Source organism: Mixophyes fleayi, chromosome 8 (genome assembly GCF_038048845.1).
Source record: "Mixophyes fleayi isolate aMixFle1 chromosome 8, aMixFle1.hap1, whole genome shotgun sequence".
Classification (NCBI taxonomy): domain Eukaryota; kingdom Metazoa; phylum Chordata; class Amphibia; order Anura; family Limnodynastidae; genus Mixophyes; species Mixophyes fleayi.
The window spans coordinates 49,407,097-49,423,704 of record NC_134409.1 but is presented as its reverse complement, the minus strand read 5'-3'; the positions used below and the strand labels follow the sequence as shown (position 1 = coordinate 49,423,704).

The window sequence follows — 16,608 nt, the reverse complement described above, 5'->3', positions numbered from 1 at the left end:
TATTTAATCAATATTCTGTTATCTTTCAGCTATCTCATTCAATTGTAGAGAAGTGTAATATAAACCACTATAGAAGCATGACGAAGGAAGAATACAGGAATTAATTTAGAAAGTATAACTTGGTGGAAGCACTGCTCAGCCACCGTCAGGCACTGAACGAACTACAACTTCCAACATGCTCTGGGAGAGAAGAGGAGGAAGGAGATGGCATGAGAAAGAATAGTTATTGAGTATGCAGAGCTCAGTTGATGCCAGTTGACCATTTTGATGTCTGCCCCATCATTACACTGCTCCCCCTTCATCACACTACTGCCCCCTTCATCAAACTGCTACCCCCTTCTTCACACTGCTGCTCCCTTCTACACACTGCTGCTCCCTTCTTCACACTGCTGCTCCCTTCTACACACTGCTGCTCCCTTCTTCACACTACTGCTCCCTTCTACACACTGCTGCTCCCTTCTACACACTGCTGCTCCCTTCTTCACACTGCTGCTCCCTTCTACACACTGCTGCTCCTATCTTCACACTGCTGCTCCCTTCTACACACTGCTGCTCCCTTCTACACACTGCTGCTCCCTTCTTCACACTGCTGCCCCTTTGATCACACTGCTATCCCTTCATCACACTGCTCCCCCTTTCATCACACTGCTGCCCCTTTCATCACACTGCGCCCCCTTCTTCACACTGCTCCTATTTCATCACACTGCTGTCCCCTTCATCGCACTGTGCACCTTTCATCACACTGCTCCCATTTCATCACACTGCGCCCCCTTCTTCACACTGCTGCCCCCTTCATCACACTGCTGCCCCCTTCATCACACTGCTCCCATTTCATCACACTGCTGTCCCCTTCATCGCACTGTGCACCTATCATCACACTGCTCCCATTTCATCACACTGCGTCCCTTTCATCACATTGCGCTCCTTTCATCACACTGCTGCCCCCTTCTTCACACTGCTGCCCCTTCATCAAACTGCTGCCCCCTTCATCACACTACTCCCATTTCATCACAGTGCTGCCCCCTTCATCACACTGCGCCCCTTTCATCACATTGCACCCCTTTCATCACAATGCTCCCATTTCATCACACTGCTGCCCCCTTCATCACACTGTGCCCCTTTCATCACACTGCTGCCGCCTCATCACACTGTGTCATTTTCAGTGAGGGGGGTGCAGGGAGCGTAAGCGAGGCACAGTCCTATCGCACTGGAGGCGGTAGTGGCTTGTAGTAATTTACTCATGCAGGCTCAGCTGTGTGTGTATAGGTTCCTCCAAAGAAAACATACCTAATTGACAATAAATTAAAACCTTTAAAAACATGTGAAACTGTATTTCTTCATTTATATTTAAACTTAATGTATTCAATAAATCCTTTGTGTTTCTAATTGCAGAGGTGTAGTATTTAAATCACACACTCCTTCATATTATTGTATTGTTACATTGTTTATATAGTATAGTACAATAACTGGAACTTTTTTTTAAACTGTAGACAAGATCACATTTTAATACTGGGCATTCTGATGTAAATATTAAAAAACAAAAAATGTATGTTTTAAAAAATGCATATGAAACTCAAATACAGCTATGGGGGATTATTTTTTGCTTTGAAAATGACATGGCTAAAAACAAACATTGGGGTTTTGATATTCAGAATTCATCAGTCATTATCATTTATTATACAGTGCCACCAATTCTGCAGTGCTCTATGGAGAATATTTGTCATTCACATCAGTCCTTGTCCCACACACACCAGACACTAGTGTTAATTTTTTTAAGAAGCCAAATAACCTACCAGTATGTTTTTGAAATGTGGGAGGAAACCGGAGTACCCGGAGGAAACCTATGCAAATAAGGGGAGAAACGCAAAAAAAATAAGGCTATGTCCGTGAATTGACCGTAGTGCTGTGAGGCAGAAAGACAGAAGTGATAAACACTTAGACACCGTGCTGCCCACATCGTGTTTTAAAAACCACGGAACATCTAGAATAATGGATTGCTGCAGGCAAAATTAAGTCAATTGGAAGGATGCAGAAATATCCATTCAGAGTGCCGGTAACCATTTAATATATGATTGAAATTGCACAAATGTCAACATGAAAACAGTACAGGCTTTTCTATAGCATCAAGTGTAAGGTGTAAGTTCTTGCATTCTTTCCAGTTGTATAGAGGGGTTTCAGGATGACATCACTTCTGGTTTGATGTCACTTCCTGGCTACTATTTGTTCGTTCTGTGGCACTTTGTTCAGGGCTGTAGTAAAGACAAGAGTAAAAACAAGAGTCTGCAGTGTGGTGGTGGGGAGGGGGGGGGGGTGTTATCAGGATAAGGGGGGTGATCCCCCAATTCCCACTGGATCCCCCTCCCAGATCCACCCCTGATGTGAGGAGAATGAAAGATGAGCAGTTTTAGTGAGGACAGAAAAGCTTTGTACTGTGTATAAAGATAAATATAGTTGTGAACAGCATTTACTTACTAACTATACTGATGGAAGTATACAATGAACAGTGAAAATATCAGTTTACCCAGGAGCTGAGTGATGCAAAGTGGGTGACCGGGGCTGGCTGGCAGACTTTAGCCTTGGTGGCAAGCACACAGCACTGACCCATAAGTAGTGGCCATCCTTAAATGGGTGGTTTTCGGTACAAAATATATTTTAATCAACATAAAAAATAGGCTATTTTAGTGTTGCTTAACCACCAGTACTTTATTATTATAAATGATAAATTTTAAATAATGAAAATAAATAATGCAACAAAAACAAACCTCTCTTTATATTGCATTTTCCTGATATATTTTGATTTACCAACTTCCACTTCTGTATTGTTTGTTTGAGAGTCATGTTTGGTATCAGTAGCTGATGGGGAGTGCTGGTGCTGTATTGCCATTTGGAGGTTTTTTGTACCAACTCACACCCCTCCTGTCGCAGTAGGAGGAGTTTATATTAAGCCTTTAATATAATAATAGGGTGATGGCATACATAGAAGAGAGTCATTAAGGATCATTTTAACTGGCAGTAATAATAATAATTAGTGTTATTGGATATTAAGTATCGTCGTAGTACCTCAATATCACCGGAACATTAAGTGAAATTAGTACCCTGATCTTTCTCTCAAGTAGAGTGTTAATAATTAGTAACAATTAGGGAAATATACATGTTACAAAGGTTATTTATTTGTCCAGGATAATAAATTCCAGGAAGGAAGAGAACGTACATTAAATGGGATACTGTACTGTATATTTAATACAAACCCATTCTGTATGCGTGACAGGATGGACCTGAGCTTTGTTTTTCCACCATCCCCTTTTCTTTATCCCAACTCACACCCCTCCTGTCGCAGTAGGAGGAGCCTGCAGTCACCACTAGGCTCCTACACCAGCGCATAGAACCAGTTCTTTCTGGGTAACGTTTGCTGCTTGTGTTCTCCCTCGCTGGGCACCTGGGCTGGTATCCCTGACCTCTTTCTTTAGATCAGGCTTGCTGTGGATGGTTCGCCCTGGCCTAGCACACTGGACAGAGCTGTAAGGTAGCGGGCAGAATGTTGGTACTGGAATGTTGGGTTCCAACCTCAGAAGAGCCGGATAAGGGATTAGATTGGTCTAATTTGTAGGTCACAGGATTTACAGCATGGGTAAGTAGTCATAAAAGTAGGAACTTGAAGCAGTGATGTTTTATTAGCTCAAGTTTCCTAATAAGGACAGGTACACATGCCAGTTTGTGGTACTAGCGATCTTTCCAGAAGTTACAGATGGTATACACCGCTCCCTGATCCTAGATAGCTCCAAAGAAAGACTGATAAATCACATTCAATAATTACCATTAGAATGCAATATATCCTTAAACCATGGAGCTAACACAATTTAAGATTTGACAAAATTTACATTAATCTGTTATATCCTAATACTTGTATCCTGAGTCTACATTGTTCAGACAGGTTCCTGCCTCTCTAACAAGATGTAACAACAGGTAACCACCTCTTGCTGGGCCTTCAGGCTATACATATTTTTGTCACTTCTGTGATGAAAAATATCTAATTAGCCTAATTGGAGTTTCCTCTAGCAAAGTTACAAAACCATATCATGACATACTGTCTCTGAAGTTATAAATCAATACCTCAGAAATGAATGCATTTCCAATACAGAAATACATTATAATATAATAAAATTAGTACATTTGCAAATATATAAATAAGCGCACTGCGCTAATAATTTATATATATTGATACAATAAGTTATTTTTAAGTGATCCAGCCACAGCATGTATAATTATTTGTCTCTGATAATATATTTATTAGCTTAAGCAGCCTATATTAAATAAATCTCATACCAAATGGGTGTTTATTACATTATTATATTGTTTGAGTGTCCTTTGGATGGGGACCAGGTCTGGTATGGGGCAGGGGTTCTCCTGAATCGACCCCAGTGTTGAAATTCCAGAAACATAGCTCCGAGAAGGAAGTCTGGTTCAGGTGGAGGCACAATCAAGACTTAAAGGTGAGAAACACTTACTCAGTTCCTATTTACAGTCACCCAACCTTTGACATTGAAGGGCCCAAAAGGGTGTTACAGAAGAAAAATTGTAGCACTGTCATTTCTAACAAAGCACAAGCACTTGCACTCAATACTTTTAGCAGGGCACTTTGATATGGAGGATTATATTTACAGCAGGACATACTGTATATATATTGTTACATGCACTGTGCATAGTATTAATCGAATATGTATATACATGGTCTATGAATATTTCAGTAAAAGCCAATTTAGAATTCATCCTACCAAAATCCTGCGCTCATTCCTGTGCAGCAAGTTAATTGCAGACTCGCTGAGATATTAATAAACCTATATATATATATATATATATATATATATATATATCTATAGAGACCTGTAGAATGCTTATACCTAATGCTTATTTCTGACTCAACAGTCCAGTCACTGGGTTTCACAAAATCTGTTTATTACAGATGCTAGTGGCAGAGGTCTGTCTGGAGGAATACCTCAAGAGACGATGGCAAGGAAGTCACAAAGTAATAACCGAGTGATAAAGATGGTCTCTCTCGCACATCATTGTATGTCTGGGTGGGATGGGATGAAGTCACTTCATCCTGAGGATTTCAATCTGCTCTTTAACATCCTCTCCACTTCCAGACCTTTGTCTTACAGCAATATTTGGAATTTCCTACGGGAAGCAAGGGGTTGTGACCTCTTTCCATTTTGCTGATACCATTTTCCCACAGCAAAAAAAAATTATTCAGAGGTGTCTCCTTTGTTTTTTTTACAAATCAAGTGTTATTTCTTGTCCTGTTCTTGATAAAGGAGGGTTTTCCCTAAAAGAACATTATTATTATTATTAAATTATTATTACATTACATTATTATTATTAAAACATATTTTACAAGTAATGCATAGATGTTTTCAGAATTAAGAATTTTCAATAAAATATCTTTATTCTACCTTAAATTATTATCGTGGTGTACATTGCGCTTGTCCCAAAATGTGGCACTGACCTCCTCTCCTGTTACAAGTAAAAAGCTATTATGAAATTCTAGCATTTGCCAGAATGTTTGGTGGCTGTCTAGGTTCCCAAACTTGTATTAGCAATAGCTACTCAGCCTCGGTTAATATTGCTCTCAATAAAACAATCAAGGGCTCCAGACATTATTCAGTCTGAACTATGCCCCTATTTGTGTACTGGGTCAACCGTGGCACAAATAGTCCCAATAGTGAGATGCCCAGTGCATGTTGAAACCCTTTAGGACATCATTAGGCTGGGTAAGACTCTTGACTTTGGGCATGCACATGAGTGTGGACTGGTAAATTTTGTATGCCAGGGGTACTTAATATTCCCACCTTTTACCTCCTGTCAGGTGCACTTGTAGGACTTTTTTTTAGGACCGTACCTGTTCTCTGTCTTGGTTTGTGCTCTGAAACTTTAGAGCTCATTCTAATACTTGATTGGTTTGTTAGCATTTAAGTTTTTTTCAATCAGACTGATCCGCAGACAGCTTGACAAGGAAAGGAAAATGTGCTTTTACATTAGGGGCCCTCCTCTATTCTTCTATGTTAATTGATATTGGTTATAATAAAATCATCGAAATATCTTTAAAAAAAAATTGTGTACAGATTTGTGATAGTTAGAATGAAATAGTGAAATAAAATGTTGTATAATACAATAAATGGGGTCCGAAAGTTTATTAACAAAATCTCAATTTATTGGTACCAGTTGTATAATAACATATCAAATTATTCCTTTATTCAGATAATATCAATGTACCATATTATGAGATATCTATTTGACAGTATTAACCCTTTACAGTTTAATATTCTGTTCATCATTAATTAACAATTTCCCAGTATAATATCTATTATTGGTTAATATCACACTTGATGTATTCTATGAAACCTCTAACAGTTAGGAAGCATTTGAATCTCTGATAATTGTATCGTTTTAGAATTAGGACTGTGATTATCTGTTTGCCACATTCATGACTCACAGACAGCGCATAGTTTGTGACTCTTCTGTCCTTGTAAGCTTTCTCTTACCTGTCTCTTCTCTCCTCTGTAGTGTCTGTCCAACCTGTACTCTGTTGGCAGGGTGTAAATACTGGGTTTAATCTAAACACACTCTAGTTGAAGCTTCCCTAATACTTTTTCATAATAAAGTTTTAATATTTTGATTTTGAATATTACCAATTTAAACTCAACAGTATTGCTAAAATCTTTTCTGAAAAACGATTGCTATCTTGTTTTATGTATACTGATGCCAAAAGCAATAAACCAATTCCAACATTTCTAAATGAAAATCTGCAAATATCAGCATGCCATGTTTATACATGGTCATTAAGGGGGTTGTGCTCACCTTTCATTCATTTATATTAAGTAGGAGTGCAACAGGGGTGTAACACAAATAGACAACTAACCCCTGCATTCACCCTTACAAAGATGTTTAAATCCTTAATATATTCAGGCTTAAAATGCCTACATTTGTATTATAATAGGAAGCATCTGTTACACATATTGCAAAATTTTTGGCAGGACACTTAGGGGTACATTAATTTCAGCACGAGGTGCCGCTGAACATCGCGCTGTGCAATGTTAAGGTCTGCATATTTTCTGCCTATTAGACTTTACAAGCCAGCGCCGCTTTAAATGTTGGCTGTCAACTCGCCGATTTCCGGCAAGTTGAAAAAATTGAAGTATACTACATTTACCCCCATGTGTGTTGCATGACTACATAGTAAAAATTTCATTCATCATCGAAATTTATTTATATGGTAGCGCCAGCAAATTCCATAGTGCTTTACAACTGGAAACAAACACAGTAGTAAAACAATACTGGGTAATAAAGACAGACAGAGAGGTAAGACAGAGAGGTAAGAGGACCCTGCTCCCAAGCTTACATTCATGTGTCTGGATTTACATGGCTGAACTAGAAACTACCTATAAAGCCTCATGCTGTTCTGCCACACTTCTTTGTAAGTGATGCACTATAGTTCCTTTGTATTGCTACACTATTTGGAAAATAGTGACTTCTCATTTCCAGCAAGTGACTCCCAGATCCTGTGTGGAGCTATTCCAAGGTTAGAGCCTGCGTAATGACCTACTCCATGAAATCTTATCAAAACTTCCTTCATCAGCTGCAAAGACCGCTGGGTACTGAATCACAGACAGAAATGTTGTTAAAGACAGCAGTATGTTAACCCCTTTATTACTACAGAGGCTTAGAGCAATAAACTCTCCAGCCTGTTTTGACCATCAATAAAATGACAGTTATTTCTTGGTGACAGAAACCGCAATCTTTACCATCATTTTTTTTGTCAAGGAGCACTATAAAAATTAGGCCACTAGAAATATTACACAGGGAAAATGAATATATATCATTTTTCCTAATACTGGACAGCATCAAACATATTTTTTTATTACATCAGATTAAAAACAAATCAAAACATCAATGCAAAACATAGCAGTTGGCATATTACACTTTAAAACTGAAATAAAGCAAGCAGCATGAAAAATGATTAGCCACAGTGGGCCAACAGTAGGAAGGGAATAAGGGGGGCTTGTAATGTTTGGCCTGAGGCAAGCAATAGCATATTAGATCTATGGTACAACGGCATGTTTACATTACAAGGCTATTATAAGGAGGAAAGCAGAGGACCTGATTGTATCGTCCTACTGCACAATCAGGGTTATGAATACTTTCGCTTTTGAAGTCTTCCAGGAAAATGTGCGGTGTGGCTGCTGGTATAGGCTACTAGTAATCAGCCATATAGGTTCTATTGACAGTGACTGCACTGCTGATTGCACTAGTTATAGAAAAGAAGGGGGTTCTGTCTTTCTAAAGAAGTCCTTATCTGTAAAAGCAAGAGATACTGGGGGGTAAATGTATTAAGCAGCGGATTCTGAAAGTTGCCGATATTTGGCTACTTTGCAGAGGAAATTTAAAACGGCAATGGCTTTCAATACTTGCCTCGAAAACCATTGCCATTTTAAATTTCCTTTGCAATGTCACGGAATATCGGCGACTTGCAGAATCCCATCCCTAATACATTTTCCCCAGGGACTTGCATGTATTCTGCCTCGTTTGCATGCTCTGTCTTGATTATTCCCTACACCACTAATGTACAATTGATATATATATATATATATATATATATATATATATATATATATATTATTGACTGATGATAGTTTCATTCAGGAAACCCCAAGATTTATATAAGGTGTAGTTTCTTCTCTAGTATTAAGAAAGTGTATGAGCTAATAGTGCTTATCTTCTGTTAGATTATTAGTAAATATCAGTTGAGTGTAATGAGTTCATCATTTGGGAACTGTGTCTGGAACATATTCTGTGAGAAATTAACATAATTCACTAGGAGTCACAAACTCAAATATTATTCCATACAATGTTAATGGAATAAATATTATTGTATAATTTTCAGTTTTTATTCACAAGTAATATATTGAGAGAAAGGCACTGCAGTCATTTAGAAAACGCAGCAAATCTTATCACTTTTTTCATCTGTTGTGCCTATTTTACTGTTCTATGTATAGAGCATTATTGCATATATTCAATGTCAGTAGATGCTTTGTGCTACATGTTTGGTCCATGATTAAGATGTGCGGACATGCAAAAACATTTGACCCTCAAGTATGTATTTTTTAACTCATGGAAGAAATCAGACTTTATTTAAAGCTTCATAATTCTACATTGTTTTTTTTTTTTTATTTCACTGTTTTATGTGTGTCCATTCATGGGTTTACCCTGTTAAATACCCTTAAACAGAGCCTAAAAAAATATACACATTTTCACAGGCATTATAATAGCTCAATTGGGTTGAATTTACTTACATGATGTACATATAGTCTATGCAATTTTCATGTGGGAAGTCAAGAAACTGAAAACGTTCAGTTTAAGTTAAAAAGATCGCAACATACAGAAATCAGTTTTAACAGTCCCCTTGCTAGCAAAGTCACACATGTCCCTTTCTTAAGCATGTGGCTGGTATTATATTGTTGAAGGATTCCAACAGAGGAGTCGTTCAGTCCACGATCCAGCTCCCAACTACCACTCTCCAATCTACAGTATAGACAAGTGGTCAATCTGCATTGTCAGCCTTGCAACTGGGTTACTCAGCAGGGTTTCCAGAGGAAGCCCTGCACAGCCTAACAAACAAGCTGCAGGGTTAACTTTGTTAATATAGGAGTATTAAATAGAAACATTTGATTTGTTTATATATATTGAGGACATCTAAGATAATTACTGCTTGAGTGTATTTTTTATACCATGTAACATCATGTCCCTTTCGTGACAGCTGGAATTGTAAGGATGTTAAGGACAAATTGGAAATGACTTAACAGTCCAGCATGATTCTAATACTCTTTCCAGGCATTCATTGGTAAGACCCATAAATTATCTATAGCCTACACTTCAACAACTGCCTTAGAAGTATGTGAATAAGTTCTTTTCTCTCATGGGATTTCCTGTCTGGCCATTCTTTTGCAGATGGTATTTCCTGAAATCTCACAAAGTCCCGGATCCTTAATTCCAGCCATATTTGGGAATGGCTGGAGTGACCTTCTATATGACATCTTCTACCAAATACAGTCGAGCAGACAGTTTTTATTACAAAATTATCAGTTTTATTACAGGTTTATAATACAGTTTTTCTATGTGCAAATCCAACAGTAAAAGTCAGGCATTTTTAAATACTATGTAAAAACAAACAAACAAACAAACAGTCTATTTAATTGCACTGGTAAAAAAAATACTAAAATGGTACAAAATAAAAAGTATTGCAAATGGCTCATATAAACCCTCTATCAACAGTTGTTTGCGTTTAGAACAACACAGCTTTGTAAAATCTGAGAAAAAGGTTTCCCAAATGGGAAAATTAATACTACTTTGTCTTAACGATTACAATCAAAGACAGTTCCATCTCACAGTATTGCCAATAGTTTGCTGCAGCAGTGCCACCTATTGTGGTAGCAAACAGGCTCCGCTCACTCTGTTATATATTCAGTACAAGTTCCCTTCAAAACTAGATAGAGCTCATTTCACACCCTGCCATAGATTAATTGGCACACCCTCTGTCATGGATCAGGGTAGCACTAAGAGCAAATAAGTAAGTGCCTAGACAAGTATATTTAAAAGTTGTGGTTGACTTCCTTAACTTAAATTCTTTTTTGATAACATTTTTATGAATAACGGTTGGTTGTATTTTATAATGAAACCAACAAGAAATGCATTTTTTCCATTAATATCTTGTTAAAAGGACGACGGTTAATCCTTTCAATAATGTCATAAACATTATACATGGATGTATGCATAAAGCGTATATTTTATACACAGTGGAGGCAGCCATTTGTGGGCTGAGCCAATATTAAGCCCACCAATTCAACAACATCTAGGAACATCCCTGAGGCACGAGGCATAAAGTGCCTCGTGTTTCATGTAATGTCCTTGGTTCTTAATGTGTTAAGCCCACAAAATTGCTGTCTACACTATGTGTAGGTGACTAGTCCAATTCAATTTAAGTTGATTTTCATCTGGATAGAGAACTGAGCTTGATGCTCTCCAGAGAGATCTCATTTCACAAGGCAGAACTACAAACTCCCTCCACTAAAGAAGACATGAATGCTTGTCAATCCCAAACGTTGTTGACTTAGATCTGGATCACTATTCCATGCACCAGAAACTCACAAGGTAAAACACATATATCTTGTTCTATCCCTGTTGTCAAAAGTTTTGTAAGTTCCCAAGACACAAATGAACATATGTATATTAAACATGACATACAATTCATTCAGTATAGTAAGTTAGGCCACAGTTTTTTTTAACATATATTGTACATATATATAATTCTTCAGCATTTGGGGCAGGTATGTAGTGATGCTGGCTTTATATATAGTTCAATCATCAGCTGGACTATTCAGACAGACTTTGTTACAAAGAAAAAATGGTTAATCTATTGTGTGATAGGCAGGTAAAGTGACCAATATGTCTCTTGTACATAGAGTTTGATCTATATTAAGTGTCCTATACACATTGGGTAAGTGATGTTAGATTCCATGTTCACACTGTTTTATACAAGACCATTGTTCCACAAGTCACCATCTTATCTATGGAGCTAGTGTGCTTATTTTCTTTTCCAGTCAAGTGCTTGGCATATCCAGAACTAATACTCTTTTGCTGGATTTAGCATTATCCAAGTGGTAAGGAGACATTTCCCATTATGGTTTTACACATTCCCAACAGTATCAGCAATCCAAATATTAGGAGGAGGAAGTCAAATTGCCAGAAGACATAAGGGTCACTGGGTACTCCCCCTCTTCTTTCTGTGGGTGAGAGGAATTGTCCGACTTGCTCCGGCTGAACTCCATCCCTGTGATGATAGGCCTTTTTACTTTTGCCCCTGGATTTAGCAAAGAGCAATGGCAGCATGCCATCTTTAGGAAGGCACGTCTCATCTCCCTGTTGGTCAGAGTGTAGATGATGGGATTAGTTGCCGAGTTCAGAACTGCAAGAGCCAAGAAGTACTCAGCTTTGAACAAAATCGGGCAGGTCCCAACCTTACATCCGAAGTCTAGTAGGAGAAAAATGAAGAGTGGTGACCAACATAAAATGAAGGCACTTAGGACAATGATGACTGTTTTAAGCAATGCCATGGACTTCTCTGAGCTCCTACTGGCTCTGGCACAGGTTCTTCTAAAGGTCAGACTTCTACTCCGTGTTCTTACTAAGAAATAAATCCTGGCGTATAGAATAACAATAGCTATCAATAAAATACTGAAAATGGTGGTACAGAAAAGGATATAATTTTTATGGTACAATGGAAGTACTGTGGAGCAATACTTCATGTCTGGCAAGCAGTTCCAGCCCATAATTGGGAGACCTCCAAGACACAATGACAGAAGCCAACAGCCACTAATCAGAAGGAAAGACCTGGAGCTTTTGCTGCCATTGTGCAACTTCATTTTCAGCATGGTTATATAACGCTCAATAGCAATGGCCAAAAGGCTGAAGACTGAGGCAGAGAGAGCAACAAACATACTCCCTTCCCGTATGAACCATTGTACTGGTGTTAAATTGTAAGTATTGGATCCAGAAAGGAGGATGTTAGCTGTGTAAGCAGCTCCAGCCAATAAGTCGGAAAGTGCCAAATTTCCAATAAAGTAGTACATGGGCCGATGGAACTTCTTGGTTCTCCATATGGTGAGAAGCACCAGAACATTCTCCAGCACAATGAAGCAACAGATAATGATGAAGATAATGGAGGTTGGCTTCAATTCATTGCTAGAGTTGTTCCTATACTTCCCTGTGTAGTTGTAATGACTGACAATAATATCATGGCTATAATAAAGGCTCTTTTTATGAAGCAGTACAATGGAAGCCATGGCTGCTGTAGTTCCTCCAAAGTAACACTAGATGGCAGGTGTTGTGTTGAAATGAAGATCCTAACACCAAAATGAAGTTGAAGCGGTCCTAAAAAGAACATAAGAACATGTTAGTTGGATTATACTTCTATTGTCCACCCAGAACCAATATAATCAGCAGTTCTGACGAGTATAAAATGAAATGTGTAGTAAAATAATGCTATTTCTCTGTAGCACTGACTGCACACTGTCCTTGCAAACATACTCTCATCAAAAATATCTGTATGTAGCTGACTGAACAACCTTACGTGCTCTGAAAATAGAAGAGGTTGGGAGGTTTGCAAGGATGTTGTAGTAGGCAACGGACTGTATATTGGTCTCTGTAATCATGTTGCTATATACTGGCTATTATAAAATACAACTGTATTTTTAAATTGCATCAAAATTGTTTGATAACATTAGAAACAAAAAATGTTTAATTTTGCTCTCCACCTACTGTTACTATGTGGAAAGTAAGGCTGCATACTCCTGATTGCATGTAAGTTGGTTGCAGTCAGACTGATTAGTTCTGAAGGTCTGAGTAGGTAATTCTACTCTGTCAAACTCTTAACTATTTGTGTGATGTCATCTTGTGTTAGAAAGGAAGCTCCCTGTCTATGGGGTAAGTTTTTCTTTTTTGCGCAAGTGAAGCGGTAAAACTTGGCTAACAGCAAGCTGTGAGCTGGAAGGAAATTAAGCTTGCATGGATAAAAACCAAAACAAGTACAATGTGTTCTATATTCAGAGGATGCTGCATTCTATGCCTGTAGTTACAGGAAAAGTGATAACAATATCTAGAGTCAAGTTAAAATTTACACCCAATAATTTCAAAATTGCATTGTGTGCTTTAAAACATGAAGGTAAATTTAAAGAATGCTTTAATCAATATATTTTGTTCTTGTCAAGGCATTACATTTTGATCCATGTCTGTGGTCATTATTAGCAACATTTTCATGCTTTGGTATCTCATTACCTATACTTTGATTAGTAAATTGCAAATGCAGAATAGATTTCATACAAAACAGAATATATTCTGCACACCATTCTTGTTGCAATGGATAGTGTTACTAAATCTGTAATTAGGTTAACTCAAAATGGATTAGAATATTCATTAGTTGCAAAAAGAAAAACCAATATGTGCATGTGCTGTTCTGAACTTTGGCAAACTAAATAAACTTTACAGTATCTGTCCAAGACAGTGAAATAGTGAAATATTAAACCAGTGGGGTCTTTTTGATGTCATCCTTAATATGTGGGAACTAAAAAGTGAAAAAATAAACAAATAACTTGACACCAACCTCCTATTGTATTAGGCTGGGTACACTCTACAGGATTTTCACCCGATTATCGGGCCAATCACACAATAAACAACCATTTGGTCCGATATTGCATCAGTGTGTACACTCCAACGATGAACGATTATCATTCTGAATCACAACCTATCATTTGATTTTATACACAGACTAAAAATCTTGTTCAACTATGGAACAATGTCATTCTAATTCTGCAGTGTGTACGCACTCACAACCAACAGTGTAGGCAGATCTTCACACAGTTTACAGAATCACAATCTTTTCAGCTGATGGTTATGACACATGAAGAGCACAGATCAGAAGGTAAAGCTTATAAAACCTGTATAGTGTGTACATATGAATTGGCATGATGATCGGGGCTTTCAGTCTTTGGTATAATTAATAATGAAATCTCATTGGTTGAAATTTTCTGTAGTGTGTACCTAGTCTAATTCACCTGCTATTTAAACCAAATTGCAGACTTGAATTATATAACTTAACACAAAGATGTGACATGATTGTTTTATGATGCACTGATTGTTATCATGTACGGTGGTTCAGATATATTTGAGGTTGCTTTCCAAAATATAATGTATCCTTATATTCTAACTAGAGAGCATAAGATCACTGAGTTTCATTATCATCAATGCGATCCTCACATGAAAAAATATCACATATACAATAAACGCAACGGTGTGTGTGATTTATGGACAGTGCATGGTAGAGTCCAAAACCAGACTAATGCTGAGCCAGCACAGCCCCTTGTGAAAACTCCGTTAGTGTACAGTAACTTGTCAGCTTTAGTTGTTGCACAACAATTGTTGGTATAAGGAGTAGAGTGTGTAAAATGTCTCTGCCAGTGTTTAAAAAATGTACTTATTACATCTCTGCAGCAGGATAAGAGCATGACTTGCTTACATGGGTACAGATAAAGTAGCAGGTGTGTGTAGAAAGTACCAGTTTCGTCCACAAAGTGAGGGCAAGATACAAATAGACTATAACACTCTGTATATGTGTGTGCAGAGGGAAATCTGAGAGATCCAATTAACACCGCAAACAGATTAGACTAAAACACCTTTATAGGTATCGACTGTTTGGTATCAATGCTGGTCAGGATATACACCTACACCTTGTAGGGATGGCCAGTGCAAGGAGTTTATTCTAAAGATGTAACAGATCGTACAAGTCTGGAAATGTTTGCCACATTTGAAGAAGCTAGTTAAAGATCTTGGCAAAAACTCAATACTATTGTGGGATTCGTAGATCTGCCGGTGTCTACTTATTATGTACATTTACAGGTTCAAGTGGAAACAATGTATAAAACACTTCTGTGTTAGTATCAATGTTCATTGTTATTTATACAAATCTAGATCTAGTTAAATCACCCTATGTAATTAGACCAGAGGCAGTTACATACTTTGCAGAATAAGTTGTCACTTGCTACTTATACTTTTTAACACTATTAATAACCAGTTACCTGGGAGCAAGATGAATGTCCCTTTGCTCTACAAGTCTTTCTTACCTTGGTGTGAGATTGAATCTTCTCTGTGGTCAGACAGTCTGAATGCTTAAAGCAAACCGCAGTCTCTTCTCGTCCAACACGTTTTCTTAACTAGTAAACTCTTGCCATAAAGTAAAACAATTCCCAAATCCTTTATTTCGCAGGCAAAGTTGATTTACAAATAGCTCCAGTACATAGTTCCTTGTGAGTATCCAAAGAAGAAGAACGTGCTTGTTGAGCTGTGCTGTTGAGATACTGCAGCTAGCTTGTCCGGCAGAGCTACTATCGCAGTCCTGTGTGTTCAGTCTCAGCCCCGTTGCTACTCCTCCCTCTCACATTCCATCTCTCTGCAGGATGCTCTGCGTGCTGGGCATGTAACTTTCAGTGCTACAGTTATAGTAAGCTTTCAACCGACACAGCCAAATCCTTTGATTTAAATACATTATTGCGGTTTATGTCTGGGTGATAGATTGGACTCCACCTCTTAGAATGAGTCAGCACTCCTAACTGTCAAGCAGTCCGCAGTTTTACCTGCTGCTAACCAACTGTACAATCTGCTTATAGAGAGATGCTTGCAAAAGATTGATTTTAATATTTTAATGTTGCTTTTTTAGTACTTCATATTGTTGTACTATTTAACAATAGTTTTACTAGCATGGCAAATTCTATATATGTCTAGAGCTTAGGTATACCTTAAAGACCTTTTATTAAAATCAATAGCTTATTAATGCGTTTGTACATTTATTCTCTACGACTATTCAATAAAACCTATGTGCATAAATTATTGTGATACAGCAGGATATACATGAATATTTACATTTATTGATACATTTATATTTGTCATGTTACAGTACTATCAGATTAGTAAAATTTGATGAAAATCTGTTTGGAATTACTGAATGAA

General features: G+C 37.7%; 1 protein-coding gene across 1 annotated transcript; it reads right to left on the bottom strand.

The window, feature by feature from the left end:
* Positions 1–10,122: 10,122 nt before the first annotated feature.
* Positions 10,123–16,130, bottom strand: S1PR1 (sphingosine-1-phosphate receptor 1). Its single transcript, XM_075182558.1, has 2 exons — positions 15,726–16,130; positions 10,123–12,981 (listed from the first exon to the last, which is right to left on the bottom strand). The coding sequence occupies exon 2, from the start codon at positions 12,891–12,893 to the stop codon at positions 11,772–11,774; it is 1,122 nt and encodes a 373-aa protein (XP_075038659.1). The 5' UTR covers positions 12,894–12,981; positions 15,726–16,130; the 3' UTR covers positions 10,123–11,771.
* Positions 16,131–16,608: the final 478 nt, after the last annotated feature.